This window comes from Bos indicus, chromosome 15, assembly GCF_029378745.1.
Source record: "Bos indicus isolate NIAB-ARS_2022 breed Sahiwal x Tharparkar chromosome 15, NIAB-ARS_B.indTharparkar_mat_pri_1.0, whole genome shotgun sequence".
Classification (NCBI taxonomy): Eukaryota; Metazoa; Chordata; class Mammalia; order Artiodactyla; family Bovidae; genus Bos; species Bos indicus.
This window is the reverse complement of record NC_091774.1, coordinates 20,845,721-20,867,450: the sequence shown is the minus strand read 5'-3', so window position 1 is coordinate 20,867,450 and position 21,730 is coordinate 20,845,721. Positions and strand designations below refer to the sequence as shown.

General features: G+C 37.0%; 1 protein-coding gene across 1 annotated transcript in view; it reads right to left on the bottom strand.

Annotated features, from left to right (window-relative positions):
* The window catches only part of FDX1 (ferredoxin 1), a 35,401-nt gene that overhangs the window by 4,900 nt on the left and 8,771 nt on the right, over positions 1-21,730 (bottom strand). The window contains exon 3 of the mRNA XM_019975456.2: positions 6,009-6,138. Within this exon, the coding sequence (XP_019831015.2) occupies positions 6,009-6,138 (130 nt within the window). The remainder of the gene's footprint in view (positions 1-6,008; positions 6,139-21,730) is intronic.

Sequence of the window (21,730 nt, the reverse complement as noted above, 5' to 3'; positions counted from 1 at the left end):
GAAGAAGTAAAACTCTCACTATTTGCAGATGACATAATCCTCTACATAGAAAACCCTAAAGACTCCACCAGAAAATTACTAGAACTAATCAATGATTATAGTAAAGTTGCAGGATATAAAATCAACACACAGAAATCCCTTGCATTCCTATACACTAATAATGAGAAAACAGAAAGAGAAATTAAGGAAACAATTCCATTCACCATTGCAACGAAAAGAATAAAATACTTAGGAATATATCTACCTAAAGAAACTAAAGACCTATATATAGAAAACTATAAAACACTGGTGAAAGAAATCAAAGAGGACACTAATAGATGGAGAAATATACCATGTTCATGGATTGGAAGAATCAATATAGTGAAAATGAGTATACTACCCAAAGCAATTTATAGATTCAATGCACTCCCTATCAAGCTACCAACCGTATTCTTCACAGAGCTAGAACAAATAATTTCACAATTTGTATGGAAATACAAAAAACCTCGAATAGCCAAAGCGATCTTGAGAAAGAAAAATGGAACTGGAGGAATCAACCTACCTGACTTCAGGCTCTACTACAAAGCCACAGTTATCAAGACAGTATGGTACTGGCACAAAGACAGAAATATAGATCAATGGAACAAAATAGAAAGCCCAGAGATAAATCCACGCACATATGGACACCTTATCTTTGACAAAGGAGGCAAGAATATACAATGGATTAAAGACAATCTCTTTAACAAGTGGTGCTGGGAAATCTGGTCAACCACATGTAAAAGAATGAAACTAGAACACTTTCTAACACTATATACAAAAATAAACTCAAAATGGATTAAAGATCTCAACGTAAGACCAGAAACTATAAAACTCCTAGAGGAGAACATAGGCAAAACACTCTCTGACATACATCACAGCAGGATCCTCTATGACCCACCTCCCAGAATATTGGAAATAAAAGCAAAAATAAACAAATGGGACCTAATTAAACTTAAAAGCTTCTGCACATCAAAGGAAACTATTAGCAAGGTGAAAAGACAGCCTTCAGAATGGGAGAAAATAATAGCAAATGAAGCAACTGACAAACAACTAATCTCAAAAATATACAAGCAACTCCTACAGCTCAACTCCAGAAAAATAAATGACCCAATCAAAAAATGGGCCAAAGAACTAAATAGACATTTCTCCAAAGAAGACATACAGATGGCTAACAAACACATGAAAAGATGCTCAACATCACTCATTATCAGAGAAATGCAAATCAAAACCACTATGAGGTACCATTTCACACCAGTCAGAATGGCTGAAATCCAAAAGTCTACAAATAATAAATGCTGGAGAGGGTGTGGAGAAAAGGGAACCCTCTTACACTGTTGGTGGGAATGCAAACTAGTACAGCCACTATGGAGAACAGTGTGGAGATGCCTTAAAAAACTGGAAATAGAACTGCCTTATGATCCAGCAATCCCACTGCTGGGCATACACACTGAGGAAACCAGAAGGGAAAGAGACACGTGTACCCCAATGTTCATCGCAGCACTGTTTATAATAGCCAGGACATGGAAGCAACCTAGATGTCCATCAGCAGATGAATGGATAAGAAAGCTGTGGTACATATACACAATGGAGTATTACTCAGCCATTAAAAAGAATACATTTGACTCAGTTCTAATGAGGTGGATGAAACTGGAGCCCATTATACAGAGTGAAGTAAGCCAGAAGGAAAAACATCAATACAGTATACTAACGCATATATATGGAATTTAGAAAGATGGTAACGATAACCCTGTATACGAGACAGCAAAAGAGACACTGATGTATAGAACAGGCTTATGGACTCTGTGGGAGAGGGAGAGGGTGGGAAGATTTGGGAGAATGGCATTGAAACATGTGAAATGTCATGTATGAAACGAGATGCCAGTCCAGGTTCAATGCACGATGCTGGATGCTTGGGGCTGGTGCACTGGGACGACCCAGAGGGATGGTATGGGGAGGGAGGAGGGAGGAGGGTTCAGGAAAAAATTAAAAAAAAAAAAAAAAAACAATAAGAAAAAAAATAAATAAATAAAATAAAATGCATATTAAAAAAAAAAAAAAAAAAACTACTCACAGGTCAAGCCACAAATTAAACAATAAGGTATTATTTATTGAGGTGACTTCGATGGGATGAGGTGTTGGAAAGAGGTTGGAGGAGACAGAAAACAAAGCCCAGGTCCCCTGAGCTCACTGCCTAGACAAGGTCTTAGACATCCTAAAGGAACCTAGGACCAGACCCTGGGCTGCAGGAAGGAAACATCCCTGGGAGGTTCAGGAGCACAGAGCTGTTCTGTGTGGGGGTGGGGGGGGCAGGTACCACAGCTACTTTCATATCTTCAACTAATCTCTCTTCTATCTGCAAGCTCATCTCACCACTCCTTAACCAGCAGGAATATTGGTTCTCCTGCTGGCTCTCCCCCTTCACACATTCACTTGCCTACTATCAACCAGCATTTAGCTTCTCCTCCAGTCATTCCCATAATTCCCATAATTAATTTTCATTATTAACCCCACAAAATCTCCCACTTGTGCAAACCCTGAAGACATTTTCTACAGCCACTTTGTCATATACACCTAACAGCAAAATATACTAGGTGTGTTAATTTGACTTCTAAAGTTTGGTTTTCAAAGCAAAGAAGGAGCTTCAAACTGTAAGAAACCAAGGGCTTTGGGGTCCAATGTAACTGACTGAAACCAGGGCTCTGTCATTCTCCAGCTATGTGGCCTTGGCAAATCTCTGAGAACGAAGCCCTGTCCCATAAGGTGGTGATAATACTGCAAACTCTGAAGGTTAGAAACAATCTTTGTTAAGATTGTAGGCATTACAGTAAATGTCTGGCATATGAGTTAATATTTTATAGTTAAAATGCCAACAACAACCACTGAGTGAATGCTTTTTCCATCAGACACTATTTAAGGAGCTGCACGAGCATGCATTACTGACATGACACAACAATCCTATGAGGTAGGTACTATTTTATTATCCCCATTTTACAAATATGAAAATGAGGCCTCTGTGTAGGTTATCCATGAAAACTGGTTGCAGGGAGCAATGACAACTATCAAAAATAGATTCACAAATCATTCCTGAAGCTATCAACCATTAATTCCAAAAACAGCTGGTGATGATGCCCTTTCTGAGTCAGGCACTAGAGATACAATGATGAAATATTGGATCATCAGTTTCCTTTCAACAAAAGTAAAAAAAAATTAATTGGAAGTATTAGAAGATAAGTTCTAGATCCTAATAAATCTTCTTTCATCTATTTTTATTCAAGGAATTAATATTTGCCACAATTTAATGAGTTGAGATGAAATTTGATGCTTTTTATGGTATTTTTGAAGGACAGATTTGATAATTGAAAGAAATTATAATGAAAAGTTTTACCTACTTGAGAGAATACAGTTTTTAGAAAAACTTAAATAATAATGTTAAAATGAATAGTTTTAATTGTACATTAAAGAAAATTAATCAGAACTTATTCTTGTTATTAAAGGATCATCAGTCCATTATTAATCAAGGCTAAGTACACTCTCTAATAACATTAAAATGCTCTTCAATCTAAAAATCAAGGACATTTACATCGAACTTAATTTTAAAATAAACCTAGATCTAAAGACTGAGTTTCCTTTAATCTTTGGAAATATATAGTACCCTAGAAACAGAAGTTTACATGCAGTTACCATTTTTGAACAAAATTATTTTCATTCCATTTTATGAATGCTTTCTAAATCCTACCTGTTAAAAGCATTATACTCTTTACCCACACCCTACTTATTTAACTTATATGCAGAGTACACCATGAGAAACGCTGGGCAGGAAGAAGCACAAGCTGGAATCAAGACTGCCGGGAGAAATATCAATAACCTCAGATATGCAGATGACACCACCCTTATGGCAGAAAGTGAAGAACTAAAGAGCCTCTTGATGAAAGTGAAAGAGGAGAGTGAAAAAGTTGGCTTAAAGCTCAACATTCAGAAAACGAAGATCATGGCATCTGGTCCCATCACTTCATGGGAAATAGATGGGGAAACAGTGGAAACAGTGGCTGACTTTACTTTTCTGGGCTCCAAAATCACTGCAGATGGTGACTGCAGCCATGAAATTAAAAGACGCTTACTTCTTGGAAGGAAAGTTATGACCAACCTAGACAGCATATTAAAAAGCAGACATTACTTTGCCAACAAAGGTCTGTCTAGTCAAGGCTATGGTTTTTCCAGTCGTCATGTATGGATGTGAAAGTTGGACTGTGAAGAAAGCTGAGCACTGAAGAATTGATGCTTTTGAAGTGTGGTGTTGGAGAAGACTTTTGAGAGTCCCCTGAACTGCAAGGAGATACAACCAGTCCATTCTAAAGGAGATCAGTCCTGAGTGTTTACTGGAAGGACTGATGTTGAAGCTGAAACTCCAATACTTTGGCCACCTGATGCCAAGAGCTGACTCATTGGAAAAGACCCTGATGCTGGGAAAGATTGAAGGCAAGAGGAGAAGGGGACGACAGAGGATGAGATGGTTGGATGGCATCACCAAGTCACTGGACATGGGTTTGGGTAAACTCCAGGAGTTAGTGATGGACAGGGAGGCCTGGCATGCTATGGTTCATGGGGTCACAAAGATTTGGACACGACTGAGCAACTGAACTGAACTGAACTTTCCCCATAGAGCATTTCTACTAAAATTCTGTGCACATAAGAATACCAGCTATAAAATGTCATAAAAGCTATTTCTTGCTTTCCATTATTTTGTTCTAAAACGTCTAAATTTTACCATCAAAATTTTTGGCTAGCTTACATTTGCAATAGGTCTTATATCTTCTCACAGTCTTGTATCTCTCCTTTAATGAAGCTCTCCCTTTCCTCTCATTTTTTCTTTTTGTTCAGAGTATTATCTGTTACGTGCACCTATAAATTTTATCTGAATAAAAGAGCAAGCAGTTAGCTATGGTTTACCCCTCACATTGAGAGAAACAATTTTCAGAACCAAATCGACACAACCACTGAGTGTGTAGTGTGTGTTACCCTTTAGAACAGAAAAGGAGGTGTTGATAGAGAATGTGGCACCTGAAGATGTGAGGGAGACTGGTAGGTGGCAGCCACAATAAATACCAATGAACTAAAAACTTTTGTTGAGGATTACAGAGTTTACATCAAGGGTCTAAGAAAATGGTGGTTACATAATACACATGAAATAAAGTTTATTATTACTTTTTTATTGTTTTCAACTATTTTTCATTAGGGCCACAAAACTGGAGTTAAAAGTCAAAGCCAACCTGAAGTAAACTCTGATTATCTTGCCCTTTGAAACATTAAATTAACTCCATATCTTCCCTAACTCAAACCAAAAGGCTAGATAATTAAAAGAAAAAAAGTATCACTTGATATCACTTACTACTATAAATCTTACCACTTCATTTTGATATATGGCAAAACCAATACAATATTGTAAAGTTAAAATAAAAGAAAAGAAAAAAAAGAATAATTCTATTAATAACAAGAGTAAGATCTGAGTTTCTTCAATGTACAATTAAAACTACTCATTTTAACATAACTATTATAAAGTTTCTGAAAACTGTATTCTCACAAGTAGGTAAAACTTTTCATTATAATTTCTTTCAATTATCAAATCTGTCCTTCAAGAATACCATAAAAAAGCATTATATTTCATCCCAACTCATTAAATGTGACAAATATTAATTCCTTGAATAAAAACAGATGAAAGAAGATTTATTAGGATCCAGAACTTATCTTCTAATACTTCCAGTTAACTTTTTTTTACTTTTGTTAAAAGGAAAGCTTCATAAGGGTTAAACTGTAGAATACATGGAGAAATGTCATATATTTGATATTCAAAGTTTGCGACTTATCTGTCTACACAGGGAGAACACTATTACATGCACGCAGATTACATGTCTCTGGTCAGAGACAGACATGAACAAATAAAACTTTCACCCTCCCAGATGATTCTTACAACAGAAATGGTCTGAAAATCTTACCTATCTGTTAGTCCATATGCCAGATCAAGCATGTCATTCTCCTCATCAGTGATTGCTTCCAATTTCTCAAATATGTGCTGTTCAAAGATGAGGTGACAGGTAGAACAAGCCAAGGTTCCCTCACATGCACCTACAAAAGCAACAAACATTGAAAGCACTCCTCTCTACATTCAGCAAGATTCAAAATCGACTGGAATTAAGTAATTTCTAAATTTAAAAATCAGCATTAGCACACATCAATGGTAGGACTTTATTTCTGAATAATAATGAGAATTAGGGACAACTCCGCATACCCAATACACACAGAGTTGGAAATCACTTTCAAATATTACTTTTAAGAGGTTATGGGTTAGATGCTGTGAGGGAGACTCAAAAATACAAATCCTAATATCAAAGAGTTTACAAGTTAATGAGACATGTATAGATACAAAAATTTATGCCTTTTAAATTTATATAGTTAATAATTTACATACAGCTGTAGAAGTTACTTACCTTTTTCTGGAGAACTCAACACAATTTATAGGAGCTTTTGTGGTATGTAAGAGGGATCAGAAAGTAATCAAACTGATATCTAAATAAAGTTAAATATTCTTCCCTCTCAATCTTTCTTTATAATCAAGATTGCCAGGAGAAATATCAATAACCTCAGATATGCAGATGACACCACCCTTATGGCAGAAAGTGAAAAGGAACTAAAAAGCCTCTTGATGAAAGTGGACAGTGAAAAAGTTAGCTTAAAGCTCAACATTCAGAAAATGAAGATCATGGCATCCGGTCCCATCACTTCATGGGAAATAGATGGGGAAACAGTGTCAGACTTTATCTTTTTGGGCTCCAAAATCACTGCAGATGGTGACTGCAGCCATGAAATTAAAAGACGCTTACTCCTTGGAAGGAAAATTATGACCAACCTAGACAGCATATTAAAAAGCAGACATTACTTTGCCAACAAACATCTGTCTAGTCAAGGCTATGGTTTTTCCAGTGGTCATGTATGGATGTGAGAGTTGGACTGTGAAGAAGGCTGAGCACTGAAGAACTGATGCTTTTTAAGTGTGGTGTTGGAGAAGACTCTTGAGAGTCCCTTGGACTGCAAGGAGATCCAACCAGTCCATTCTGAAGGAGATCAGCCCTGGGATTTCTTTGGAAGGACTGATGCTAAAGCTGAAACCCCAGTACTTTGGCCACCTCATGCGAAGAGCTGACTCATTGGAAAAGACTCTGATGCTGGGAGGGATTGGGAGCAGGAGGAGAAGGGGATGACAGAGTATGAAATGGCTGGATGGCATCACTGACTCGATGGATGTGAGTCTGGGTGAACTCCCAGAGCTGGTGATGGACAGGGAGGCCTGGCGTGCTGAGATTCATGGGGTCGCAGAGTCGGACATGACTGAGCAACTGAACTGAACTGAACTGATAATCAGGACAGAATCAAAGAAGTCACTTTAAGAGTCACACTGGTTTAAAATAAAGAGAATATTTCTCCTGCTCCATGTTTTTAAAAGTCATTAATTTTACAGTTGTTTATTGAGTGCCTATTACACGCCAAGCACTATAAAAAGGGAACCGAAAAGTCATCTAGTCCAACCAAACTCTGACTGAATATGCTTTCCAACACCCTTTTCCCAGGGTTTACCCAGCTCCTGCTCAAAAACTTCTGACAAAGAAATCCTCCTGCTGAAGCTGGTCGATCTCACATTTGGCTGCTTCTGTGCTGAAGTCTGTCACTCTGTAACTTTCCACCTACTGCTCCAACTCTACCCCATGGAGTCCAATCTTTTTTTTCCTTCTGGTTCTACTGAGGTAAAATTAACAAAATTGTAAGATATTTAAAGCACACATCATAATGATTTGATATATGCATGTACTGTGAAAGGACTCCTCTCAGGACTCGTTAATACACCTGCAACCCCATATATGTCTATTTACTTATTTTCCATGAGAATATGTAAGGTCTACTCTCCCAGCAACAGAGTTATAGCCACCATGATTTACATTAGATCCTCAGTTCTTAATATTAGAGGTAAAATTTTAAAGCCTTTTACCTATTCATCTATTTCCGTGATCTCCGCCAAGCCCCTGGCAACCACTTTTCTACTTTCTGTGTCTATGAGCTTATTTAGTGAATCCTTCTAAACAACAGCTTTTCATATATTTAAAAATGTTCTCCAGGCTGAGCATACCCAGGTCCTTCAGATTTTTCTTACATAGTAACATAGTTCTAAATCCCTCCTCTCAGTCTGGTTGGGTTTTCCTTAAAATACAGCATCCAAAAGATGACCCAATAAAACAGAATCATCCATAATCATGTTCTCATTAAATTCTACCTAAAAAAGTTATTCTGGTTTCCTTTTTAAATAATTTTTAAAGCCATTATACAATTGTAAAGATTATAGACTCTTGGAAGTAACATCAGTTGGATTTAGATTCTCTTGGTCAATAAGCATTATATAAAATATTAATAGAACTACTATCAATAGTTAGTGAATTTCTTACTTTTCCTGTGAAAAAATTTATCATTGTAACAAGAATTGTTCTTTCACAATTTAAACATGTTACTCATATTATTTTAAAACATAAAGAAAGAAGAGAGGCTTCCTTAAACATTTCTATTAAATTTCATTCAAAGCAGATTTTATTAAATCTCATTCAAAGCGAAACAAGATGAAGCAGAGACATACCATACAGTGACGTACAGGGGTCATAAGCATATACTCTGGAGCCAGATTGCCTGGCTTCAATCTCAGCTCCACTTTTTACTAATGGCCTCACGTTGGGCTCCTCCACCCTCCATGCCTGAATTTCCTCAGTAGTAACTGTACCAACCTCACAGGGCAGTTGCAAGCATTACACATGAATGTGTGCTTAACATATGTACTTGCAACCATGGCTGACTGGGAGAGTAAGACCTATTCAGTATTGGCAATTATTATTATTTGGAAGTTACAAGAAAACTTAAAAGAATTTCAACTTTCTTATATATTAAATTATATGTATGTTTATATATTAAATATATAAATATGTATATACAGTACATTTATGTAATATACAAATATATACCCACACCAATTAGTTATTTGAACAAGCGCTTTACTTTTCTACTTTTGCATAAATTTGAGGCTTTCCACACAAAAAGGTAAATGGATATATTTTACTTAAAAGGAAATGGGCTTCCTCTGCTTAAAAAAAGGTAGGCAAGTTGTTGTTTAGTCGCTAAGTTGTGTCTGACTCTTGCGACCCCATGGACTACAGCCCACCCAGCTCCTCTGTCCATGGGAATTTCTCCAGCAAGAATCCTGAAATGGGCTGCCATTTCCTTCTCCAGGGGATCTTCCCAACCCAAGAATTAAACACACGTCTCCTGCAGTGGCAGGCGGATTCTTTAGCGCTGAGCCACCAAGTAGGTAGGCAGAGAGGTAGAAAGAAAGAAAACCTCTGCAGTAAAAGGAGAACTGGTGGAGTGCAACCCTGAGGCCAGCTGGGCTCTGGAGGAATCTGCCATACTGTCCGCTGTGTCCTGGGCAGGCGTCTCAAGGACCTCAATTTTCTTCTCATCTGTATCATGGGAGATTGAGGTAGATGATACCTAAGGGCCTATTCACTCTAATATTTTATGACTCCACAAAGAAGAGTTGTAGTTCTTAATGGATTTGCTTACTAGTATTCAATAAATACATACTAATTTTGCTTTCTGTTTTTATCTGATCAGTACCCAATCCAGACAAACTCAAACTAAAATGTCAAATCCATCTGGAGATATTGGGGGACAAAGTTCAGGAAATTCAGCATCTTTTGTCTTAAAATGTAAGTAAAACCCTCCCTAAAATATACCAAGCAACTACCCTAATTTAAAAAGCTTTAAAAAGCTTCAAATTTTTATTATTAAAAAAACAAATCCTGAGACATGCAAGCAATGCGTAACAGAAGATACAAGAAAAACAAACTCACGATCCTGGGCAGAATGCGGAGTTGGGAGCTGGCTACAGAGGCAGATGGTGGACCAAGCACAGAGGCCTCCCAAGCTCTCCCAAGGAGCCTGAGCATGCGTTGTAAGCACACACACTGGGTGGGTAAACCAGCACACTCTCAGGGTGGGTTGCCTCCGAGATGTTTCTGGCTGGGGATTACCAGCAACTGTCACTCTACCACCCCTCTTGAATCCAGCCCCTGGAGAACAGTGGTTGCTGCTGAAGTTTTAGGAAGCTACTAAAGGATTCTGAGTAGGAAAGTGACATGGCATGTTTATTTTGGATAGATCCTGCTGGTGCCTGTGTGTAAAGGATGGGTTTGACATGGACAAGACAGAAGCTAAAGTCATGACATCTCACCAGAGAGGAGGGGGAAAAGAGGAAAGGAAGGATAAGAGACTGAGAGAGTCAAAGAGACACGTCCCCCCACCCACCAAGAAAAGGACTTAAAGTACAGATGTGTCAACTGGAAGACAGAGAACCAGAAAAGGGTGATATCAGAAAAGCCCAGGGAAGAAGCCAGTGCATACAATATGGTCTCAATCATCATGGAATTCACAGAAAAGTCCACATGCCAATAAATCCCTGCAGAAAATTTAGGACATTCTTTGTACCACCTGGTCAGTCAAAATGAAGAGTTACCATCCGTGTTCTAGGTCTTCGCTTTCTTCCCTAGGAAAACTCAATTCTTTTAACCTTCTCTTAAAGGCTTTATTTTCATTCTCTAATAATTTTCATAGCTCCTCTCAGGAACCTTGCCAGCTGATTCCACATCTTGCTTAGGATGCCAAGTTCAGAGCTGAAGAGAGTATTCTAATAAGAATCTGACAAATGTTGAATATATACAAAAGATTAACTTTTGGTTCCTACACTCAAGTTCCTATTACACATTCTAGCCCCATATTTATTCTTTAGATAAACACATCATGCTTGGGATTCCTCCTGATTTTACAGTTTATTTCAAACTTTTTCTATCACAGGTTGTCAATAGATATGCTTTTCTTATTCTTTGTACTGGGAAGAAACTCAAATATAATAGAAACTTTAAGGTTCAGGATGAAATCAACTCAGCCTGTATAAAATGGCTATCACTGAACCAGAGACACATATGGTCATGTTGTGGTACAAATATCACTATAGAAAAAAAATCTGGAGCAAAGCTTTACAAACCCTGTGAATAGTACTTAAAAGAAGAAACAGTCTATCCTGCAAAACTTCAAAATAATACAACAATCTGAGCATTTTTGGGGAGGGTTTTTTTTCCCTTAAACCATACATTCTATAAAAAAAGAAAAAAATTAGAGAACAGTGAAGACATGTCTCTGATAAGGTGTCTGGAGGAAAAAAAGATTTTAAAAGACAGCCTAAAACTGTGAGAAGAAAACTTTAAGTTACTCCTTTTTAAATTTTTTTTTTCATCTCATGATTTCATGGTGGGTATTTCTGCCAATTTGTTTCCTGGTCTTGTAATTAGAGGTAGGCCCCCAGTCAATAGGCATCTGACTTTTGTCTTTTCGGTATACAGGTCTATGAATCTTAACACATGTATACGTTTGTGCACCCACTACCACAACCAGGACACAAAGCAGGTTCATCACCCAGAAGAAAATCCTCGTGCCTGCTGTGCTCTCGGAGGCACAGCCTGCATTTCTCCATTCAGGAAACAATTCCATTTACAATAGCATCACAAAGAATAAAATACCCAGGAATAAATGTACCTAAGGAGGTAGAAGAACTATACTCAGAAAACTGTAAGACACTCATGAAATGAAAGACAATACAAACAGACCAAGATACACTGTGTTCATGGGTTAGAAAAATTAATATTGTTAAGATGACCACACTATCCAAGGCAATCTACAGATTCAATACACTTCCTATCAAATTACCAATGGCACTGTCCACAAAACTAGAACTAAATTTTTTTAATTTGTATGGAAACACACAAGACCTGAAAAAGCCAAAATAACCTTGAGAAAGGACAGCACTCTAAGTATCAATTTCCCTGACCTCAAACTATACTACAAAGCTACAGTAAGCAAAAGAACATGGGACTGGCATAAAAACAGACACACAGATTAACAGAACAGAATAGACAGCCCAGAAACCAACCCACCCATCCATGGTCAATTCCTCTCTGACAAAGGAGGCAGTGATTTACAATGGAGAAGAGAGTCTCTTCATTAAATAGTGCTGGGGAAATGCTATTACATATAAAAGAATGAAATTAGAACAATTCTCTAACACCATAGATAAAAATGAACTCAAAATGGAGACAACACAGACTCTTCAGTAAATGGTGCTGGGAAAACTGGCTATTACATGTAAAAGAATGAAACCAAAACACTCTCTAACACCATATACAAAAATAAACTTAAAATGGATTAAAGACCTAACTGTAAAACCTGAAACCATGAAACTCCTAGAAAAAAACAGAATATTCTTCGACATCATAGCAGTATTTTTTTTTGGATCTGTCTAATAAAGCAAAGGACATGAAAACAAAAATAAACAAATGGGACCTAATTAAACTTCAAAGCTTTTGCAGAGTAAAGAAAACCATTGACAAATTGAAAAGACAACCTACTGAACAGGAGAAAATATTTGGACACAACTGAGTGACTTTCACAAGATATGAAGACAACCTAAGTGTATGTCTATGGATGAATGAGTAAGATATACATACACCACACACACACACAATTATTATTCAGCAATAAAACAGAAGAAAATCCTGGCACTTGTGAGACAAGAATAAGCCTTGAGCAATTATGCTAAGTTGGAATAAGTAAGACAGAGAAAGACAAAAACAGTACAATCTCACTTATATGTAGAATCTAAAGTCAAATTCATAGAAACAGAGAGTGATGGCAGGGGCTAAAGGAAATGGGGAGAGTTGTCAAAGGGTGTAAATTTTCAGCTTTAAGATGAACAAGGTCTGGGGATCTACTGTAAAAGATGGTGACTACAGATACAACACTGTGTTATATATTTGACATTTGCTGAGAGTAATCCTAAATGTTTTAACCACCAAAAAAAAGGAACGATGTGAGGTTAACCCTATTGGGATAATCATTTTGCAGCTGATATGTGTATCAAACCATTACATTGTACATCTTAAACTTACACAATGTCAGTTGTCAATTATATGTCAATAAAGCTAGGAAACAAAACCAATAGTGGTGATGGTTACATAACTGAATATTCTAAAAAAAAAAAAAAAACAGTTTACTTTCAATGAGTAAACTATATGGTATGTGAATTAAATCTCAGTAAAGCTCTTCCAAAAAAAATCAACTAGATGTATTTTTTTTTTGCTATTATTAGACTGCCTTGCTTACTGTAACATCAAGTTTTAATATCTGTACTACACATACTTCTTCCAACTTTATCCTTCTCTTCTAAAACTGGCTGTTGTAGTTCATTTTTCTGTAAAAAGTTCAGAATCGCTTGTTTGTATCCACAAAAAATCCTGCTGAGATTTTAACGGGAAATGTAACAAATCTATATTATCAATAAAAACTGACATCTTTACTAGGCTGTCTTCCAATTCATGAATATAGTATGTCTCTCAACTACTTAAGTCTTTGCTTTCTTTCATCAGTTTTATAATTTTCAAGATATTGATGTTATATTGTGTTAAACCTAAAAATTTCATTTGGGGTAGGTACTGTAAATGTTCTTTTAAAAAACTTTTTTGGTTCCCAACTATTCATGCTGGTATACAGAAAGACAATTGATTTTCATGTGTTGATCACATACTAGGACCTTGCTAAACTCACTTAGGTCTAAGGTTTTTTTTTTTTTTAAGATTCCTTGTGATTTTCTATGTAAACAGCCATCTAAAAACCTTTTAAATCAGTATGCCTTTGATTTTTTTTGTTTGTTTGTTTCACTACACAGACTAAGACTTTCATCCTGATGTTATAAGATGGTAAGAACAGACATTCTAAGCTTGTTCCTAATCTTAGGAGAAAGGCATTTCATCCTTCATTACTGGGCATGATGTCAGCTGTAGGTTTTCACAGATACCTTTATCAGCACCGGATCTACACCAGAGCTGATCCGGCACTGCCCACTTGTCTTCAGTTAAAATGCAGGAGCTGCCACCAATTCTGTATCCTATTTGACACCAAGTTCATGTCCTTACTGACCATCCCTGCAGCTCCAAACTCCACTAAAACCACAACCCGAACTGCACACGCTACAGACAAGAACAAAGTGAATGACGCTCCCCTTGGGCTTCATCTTCTAACTTATCTTCCGCATTATAGAATTCCCAGGTTCCTATCCACCGTGAAATCACCAGCATTGGAAATCAGCAGTAAATATTTTCCTACTACCAAACTGGGATGCAAAGGGGAGTTCCTATAGCATATGAGCGGGTACGTGCATTGTGCATATGCAGTAGGTGGGCCCAAGGAGTTTAGAAGTTCTTGATCTAGTATTAAAAGTTAGACATTAAAATGCAGTCTCTCATAGAAACCAGGGTATAAATGGTTAGTTAGCTATTAAGTTAGTTCTGTGGGTTGGCCTGAAAATTTAGCCATCATGTGTAACAGTATTTCCATGGGAAAACAAATTCCAAATGCTAAGAAGTTGACCTGAAAATGAATCTGGTAAACAAAACCTATCCCAAAAATGAAAAGTGTTTGTTATTTTTTATGCTAATCACATACAATAGGGAACAAGTCCATAAAACAGTGGGAGACAATTTATCAAACAAAAAAGGATACACAAGCAGCAACTACTATAGAACCTTCAATCTAAAAATGATAATCTAAAATAAATTTTAAAAGTTAAAATGATAGCTGATCAAAATATGGGTATATTGATACAATAATACATGTGGAGAGATGGGAACTGAAAGTACAAAAGTTATGTGACTTATGCTTATACACAATCCCAAAGCAGTACTGACAACTGTTGGTTTTAAGTGTCTTTGTAAGACGTTGGCTATATAAAAGTAAATTAATAGATAAAATGTGTAGATATGTGTGTGTATATACACATGTATATCTGTATCTATATACTTATATATACAGATACATACTCACAATATATTAAACATAACATGATCACATTTTATGAGGAATACATTCTCAAAGATTTTGAAATTGTTATAAGTCTCATAATTCGAGAGTTATATTCTCAATGAAACAAAATGGATTCTTACGGTCCATAAAGCTTTAACCTTCAAATCATTATTTTTGTTGCAAAATATACTTAAGTAGAACAAACATTTGAAGTGAAACTTTTTACACTACTATGTCCACCTTTCAAATAATCAAAAATACTCCATGCCTTACAACAGACGATAATCTGATATGACTCAGGGACACATTACAGCCTCATAAGCCCGTGGTACCAACATTTTACCATCGTCCAATAACTGTCATGAACTTAAAGATATATACGGTTCAGTGCTGCTGTAATTTTGCTGGCATTTTGCCTAATAATTCAGAGTTCTTTCTCCTAAATTAGCAGTAATAGAAATTATGACAGGTTTTTGGCTTCCTTCACTGCATTCTGTCACATTTAACTGCTGTTCCAAAATAATTCATTTTCAGATGCATTTTTCAGCATTAACACTTAATGAATGCTTGGCTGAAACCGTCATGGGCTTTAAAATGATATTAAACTATAATCACAGTTTAAAATATCAGCACTACAGTCAACAAAAATCACACAGACATCAGATATCTGGAAACAGCACAGTTTACATGATACTGACAAAAGCTGACAGATACTGGCTTGTAATTGTAAAAGGTATCAAAACAAATATACAATTTGTAATTCACACAGTCTGCCAGCTTGAAATTATGGGATTCTTGACAAAAGTTTTGGGCTTCACAATACTTCTGATTTTACTAGAGTAAGAAACTTAATATTATTAATCTGTACAATTTCAAATGTGTATAATTTTAAAATTATGTTAAGAATAAGTAAGATATTTTGTTAACTAAGGTATTTTGTTTAGTAAGGCAAGGCTATTGGCTAATTTCAAGGCTGATGATGAATAAAACTTTTTGTTTTTAACAAGACTAATACTAAAGATTAAAATTCCTGTCATAAAAAACTAATTCCCAGAGTAAGTTAGCTATCTGCAGACTACTACTCCTTTCATGTAACTTAAGAGTTTTCCACCAGGAACAGACTGTTTCATGGGTGTGTGAGTGTGTGTATATCTGTAGCTTATATTATATTAAAAAAACTTGGAGCTCTATAATGATGCTGACAAGAAAGATTGCTAATCCCTTTCTCAAACAAAACTCCAGAGGATAGCTATGCTGGAATATTATATCCTAAAAATATGAAATGATATATAAATATTAAAACCTAATTTTCTAAAGTAAAGCTTGATTTCAGAGCCATAAAGAATCAATTAACATGACATGAATAAATATTTATATGATCATTATCAGGACCACACAATTTGAATAATTTCCCTCAAAACAGTCACACAAAGGAAATACACAGTAAGAAAATATAAATAGTCTGAGATAATAAAGGAGGTAAATTTGATCAGAGAGGTGTAACTGCCCCCTAGTGACAGAATACTATAATACTGAAAACTTAAAAGATCATCCAAGAAAACCTACATTAACATAAAAGTTGGAAATAAGAATTTTTATAAATGTATTGCTTCCAAAATTTACTTTTTACTCACTGATCCATTCATTACTTCACTTCATATATGAAAATAAGAATCACTAAATCCTTCAATACAGTCCCTAGGGAGAAAGATGCAGAAATAAACAAATATATAAATAGATTATGATGTGATGAAAGAAATGAACAGGATGCTGTGATGGAGAAAAACAGATTCAGGGTAATAAAAGAATTCCTATTTTGGACTGGGTGGTTGGGCAAAGTCCCTCTAAGGAAGTAACAAACTGAGACCAGAAAGATGAAAAGCAACACATAAAGGATTCTTCAGGAGGGAGAGGAAGTGTCCCAGGTAGAAAAAAATGTAAAGTGTATATACAAAGTCTTCAAGCTAGAAATTCTAGGTGAGCTCAGCTCTTGATAAATGGCAAGTGTGGCCAAAGTGACAGAAAGAACAATGAGAAGAGGGAGAGAGGAGGAAGGGCAGAAGGAGCCAGGTAATGCAGACGCTAGCATAAGGAATGTAGATTTTATCCTAAATGAAATGGGAATTTATTCATGGTTTTTAATCAGAGGATCTGTCTTATTTGCATTATGATGAATGACCCCAGCTGCTGGGTTCAAAAGCAGAAGTAGAGAAGTGCAGCTCCTGTAACACGTAACTGGCAGCCCAGACAGTGACTGCAGAAATGGTGAGAACAGGACCCACTGGAGACAAACAGAGTACATCTGATAGGAACAGCTGACGGCCTGAAGGGAGAGGATGCGGAAGAAGGAAGAATAAAAGATGCTCTCCAGTTTCAGGTTTGAGCACCTGAGAGATGCTCACTGCTGACAGTCAAGATCCTCGGAAGGGGAAGTTTCAATAAGGGCGGTGTGGAGGGGGGAGGAGGGCGGGGATCAAAAATCCGTTTAAATATGACAACTTTTTTCAGTTCAGTTGCTCAGTCCTGTCTGATTCTTTGCAATCCCATGGACTGCAGCACGCCAGGCTTCCCTGTCCATCACCAACTCCCGGAGCTTGCTCAAACTCATGTCCATCGAGTCAGTGATGCCATCCAACCATCTCATCCTCTGTCGTCCCCTTCTCCTCCTGCCTTCAATCTTTCCCAGCATCAGGGTCTTTTCCAATGAGTCAGCTCTTCGCATCAGGTTACCAAAGTATTGGAGCCTCAGCTAAAGCATCAGTCCTTCCAATGAATATTTAGGACTGATTTCCTTTAGGATTGACTGGTTTGATCTCCTTGCAGTCCAAGGGACTCTCAAGAGTCTTCGCCAACACCACAGTTCAAAAGCATCAATTCTTTGGCGCTCAGCTTTCTTTATAGTCCAATTCTCACATTTATACATGATTACTGGAAAAACCATAGCTTTGACTAGACAGACCTTTGTTGGCAAAGTAATGTCTCTGTTTTTTAATATGCTGTCTAGGTTGGTATTAGCTTTTCTTCCAAAGAACAAATGTCTTTTAATTTCGTGGCTGAAGTCACCATCTGCAGTGATTTTGGAGCCCAAGAAAATAAAGTCTGTCACTGTTTCCCCATCTATTTGCCAAGATGCCATGATCTTAGTTTTCTGAATGTTGAGTCTTAAACCAACTTTTCACTCTCCTCTTTCACTTTCATCAAGAGGCTCCAAGAAAAGATATAAAGTAGGAAGTTGTGCAATTTCCAAGAAAAGAATTAAATAGGAAGTTGAATCTTTAAGTCCAGGACTCAGAGGGACACTGTGAGCTAACAACACACAGTCTATGGACATCTAGATGGGATTTAACGTCACAGAAGGGATAAGATCACCCAGAGAGGAACCGTACAGACACTCTGAACTAGGCCAACCTCAGCTGTGTACAGTGTTCACCTGTTGAGTAAGACTAGAACAAGGGCAATATTTAAAGCATCTCCTGTATTCAGCTTTAGAAATGAATGAAATAGTTGGCCCTGCATACCTGCCAAGTCGCTTCAGTCATGTCCGACTCTCTGCGACCCTGTGCACTATACCCTGCCAAGCTCCTCTGTCCATGGGATTCTCCAGAGAAAAATACTGGAGTGGGTTGCCATTTCCTTCTCCAGGGGATCTTCCCGACCCAGGGATCAAACCTGCCTCTTTTATGTCTCCTGCACTGGCAGGTGGGTTCTTTACCAGTAGCTCCACCTGGGACGCATAGTTGTCCCTTACAATGTTATTATAATTGCTTCTTTGTAAACATGGTAGTTCAGACTTCTTGATTTCATTTCTTCCATTTTTATTCTAGAAAGTGACTTAGGCTTAACTCTTATCTTTTGTGAACCTAGTTTAGCTTATCTCAAATTTATATTTATATCCCAAAATTCTGGACACATTAGGATCCTTGATCTTTAAAGTATCTCTTCTATGTCCATGTAAACAAATGCAGAATTCTTACTGAATTACTAAAGACTGTGTTGGCATTAAACTTTCGGTACTTACAGGAAACTAGGGGGAAAAGGACTCTTTCAGTGTTTATCTCTGTGTATTAAGACTATGGGAAGTTACAATTTTTTAATGTGCTTTTAAAATTTGTTATAATGAACAATGAACCTGTAGTAATAACTATGCTAACAAGAATAGCTAACATTAATTTAGCCTTGCTTAGATAAACTCATTTGATCTCTATAGCAACCTTACAAAGTACTTAAGTACTAACATTATTTCTATGTTACCCTTAAGGAGACAAGGTATGAAGAGGTTAGAGATCTAACTGAAGGTCAAAAAGGTGACAAAGTGACAGAGCTGGGAAACAAACACAGGCAGGAACTCCACTCTTAACATTCCAGCCAACAGTTTTCCAAAAAGAAAATATATATATTTTAAAATGTGACTCATTGTATGAGTCCAATTTTACATTACAACCTGGTATACATATACTTTGTAAAATAGCTAAACAAGCATTTCATGGAATAATACAAAAGATGGTGCTGTTATATTTTCTTTTTAATTACTTTAACTGCTGAGAGCTACTAAACTGATTATATGACTAATGGTTGCAAACTGCAATGTGAAAAACAATGTTATTGCAATATATAGTCATGAATGATAAAAGAAAAAATACTTTAAAAAAATTTAAAGTACTTTCAAGTATTAAGGTCAAAATATGCTTTTATTTCAAAGAAATGGAAAGCAACTCATGAAAATTATCTACTGTAATAAAGTACAGTATTTTGAGAAAAACGTAGTCCCGTGTAAAACAGAGGTTAAGAGCCTTTCAAATAAATGTTTAAAATTAATTTTCATTAGTTTTTTTGGTCAAACAGCACATTTAAAGAGCCTTTGCTAATGGCTAAAAATAAATAATACCTCATCAGAAAAGCAGGCAAATAATTTGAGCAATTAATAAAACAAATTTTACTAAGTAATTCTTTCCCTAGGAATTTACCACAAGGAAATGACAGAACACAAACACAGCAAAGTATTCGTGGGGATGTTCACCTTAAGGGTATTTGTAATAGCTGAAAAATGGAAGTCCCCTAATGTTCAAAGAAAGAAATGGATTAAATATACCATGGAATTAAAAGCTTCCCTCCTGCTTCCCTACCAGTAGGTAACCACTGATTATTTGTTTTCAAGACTCCTTCCACAGTTTTGTTTTGTTTTTTAATGGAGTAATATAGTATCCCCTTGCATGACTAAGTATCAGTCTTCTATCAATGGGCATTTGCTTCTTTCAAATCTTTTGCTCTCAAATAACTCTGGAGTAAAGGGTCTAGTATATATGTATTTTCATAAAGCTGAGATTGAAGCTGTGGAGAACTGTATAGAAACAGATTTACTGGATCACAGCCTCCACATTAGCCGTTCCAGAACACAAAAGATTAGCTTTCTCAAGAACAGCAAAAACGTTCTATACTTCTTTAACAAACCCTCACACCCAGTGGTAACAAAGTCCACACATAGTGATGTACAAAGGCCAAAGATCATCCCCACATACCTTAAGCTCTCTGAACTTTGGTAACAGCTGATTCAACATTTTGTCTAGTAAGTCTAATAGCTGGGACTCCTCAGGGACAGCTACTATTGACTGCTTTTCTTCCTGAGTATGGGCCATACTTTCCTGTTTCCTTAGGCATCTTGAATTTTTTATTGCAAAGTAGAATAATATAATATGGCAACTCTGGAAATCAGGGCTCACCACTGTCTCCCCTAGGTTTGTTGCTGCGGCTGGCTTTTTGGAGATTGTTCTTGCAGCTATTTATTTCTTTAGTGACTTTCCCAAACTAACTCTGAGGTCTGTATTCCCTGCAGCACGTGATCAGCGATGTCTCTGTTCAGTGAGCTTAGTGATCAGCTGAGATCACTATCTGGAGGTTTCCTTCAGGGCTTTGAACCAGTAAGGCTTCTACCCTCTGCTAAGGAGCTCAGTTCATGACTAGGCACACCTTCAACATTCAAGTACTCTGCATGTCTGTCTTGGCCTTCACCTGCATGAAAGACTCAAGATCAGCCAGAGATGCACAGATGGGAGACTAAGGCCCTATCGGGCCTTTTCTGGGCATAAATACAGTCCTGCATTTGTGCATGGCCTCCAGATCCCCAAAGTATTTCAAAGCCATTTCATACAGACATTTCATTCACCAGATTTTTCTTTTAGGCTTTCTGGCCAGGCTCCTGTTTGCTCCAAGAGGCATCACAGCCTCAGGCAGCAAAACTACAGGTCATTATTTCAGACGAAAGTCCTAGGGACAGAGCCTCCTCACAGAGCAATCTCTGAGGCAAATCGAATAACAACTCCTTGGAATGGAGCTTTTCTGGGAAGCTGCAAAATAAGTGATGACATTCTGGAGAATGCTTCTGAGCAAGTCAAATCAGTTTGTTCCTCCAGTGGCTGCAAGGCTGCCAGTTTTTAAGGCTACTGCTGAACAGGGAAGAGGAGGAGAGCAGACCAAGTTAAAATACCACAAATTCTACTGTTCTTACCAACGTAGCCACTGTGCTAAGCACTTCACTTCCAATATACTACTTAATCTTCAACAGTCCTATGATGTTAGAACTATTACAACCATATTTTACAGAAGAGGAAACTGAGGCATACAGATATAAAGCAGCCTGCTCCAGATATTATGGCTAGTAAGTGACAATGTTGGTTTATGAAGCACAATTGGTCTGATTCTAGGGTCTATTCTCAATTACTGT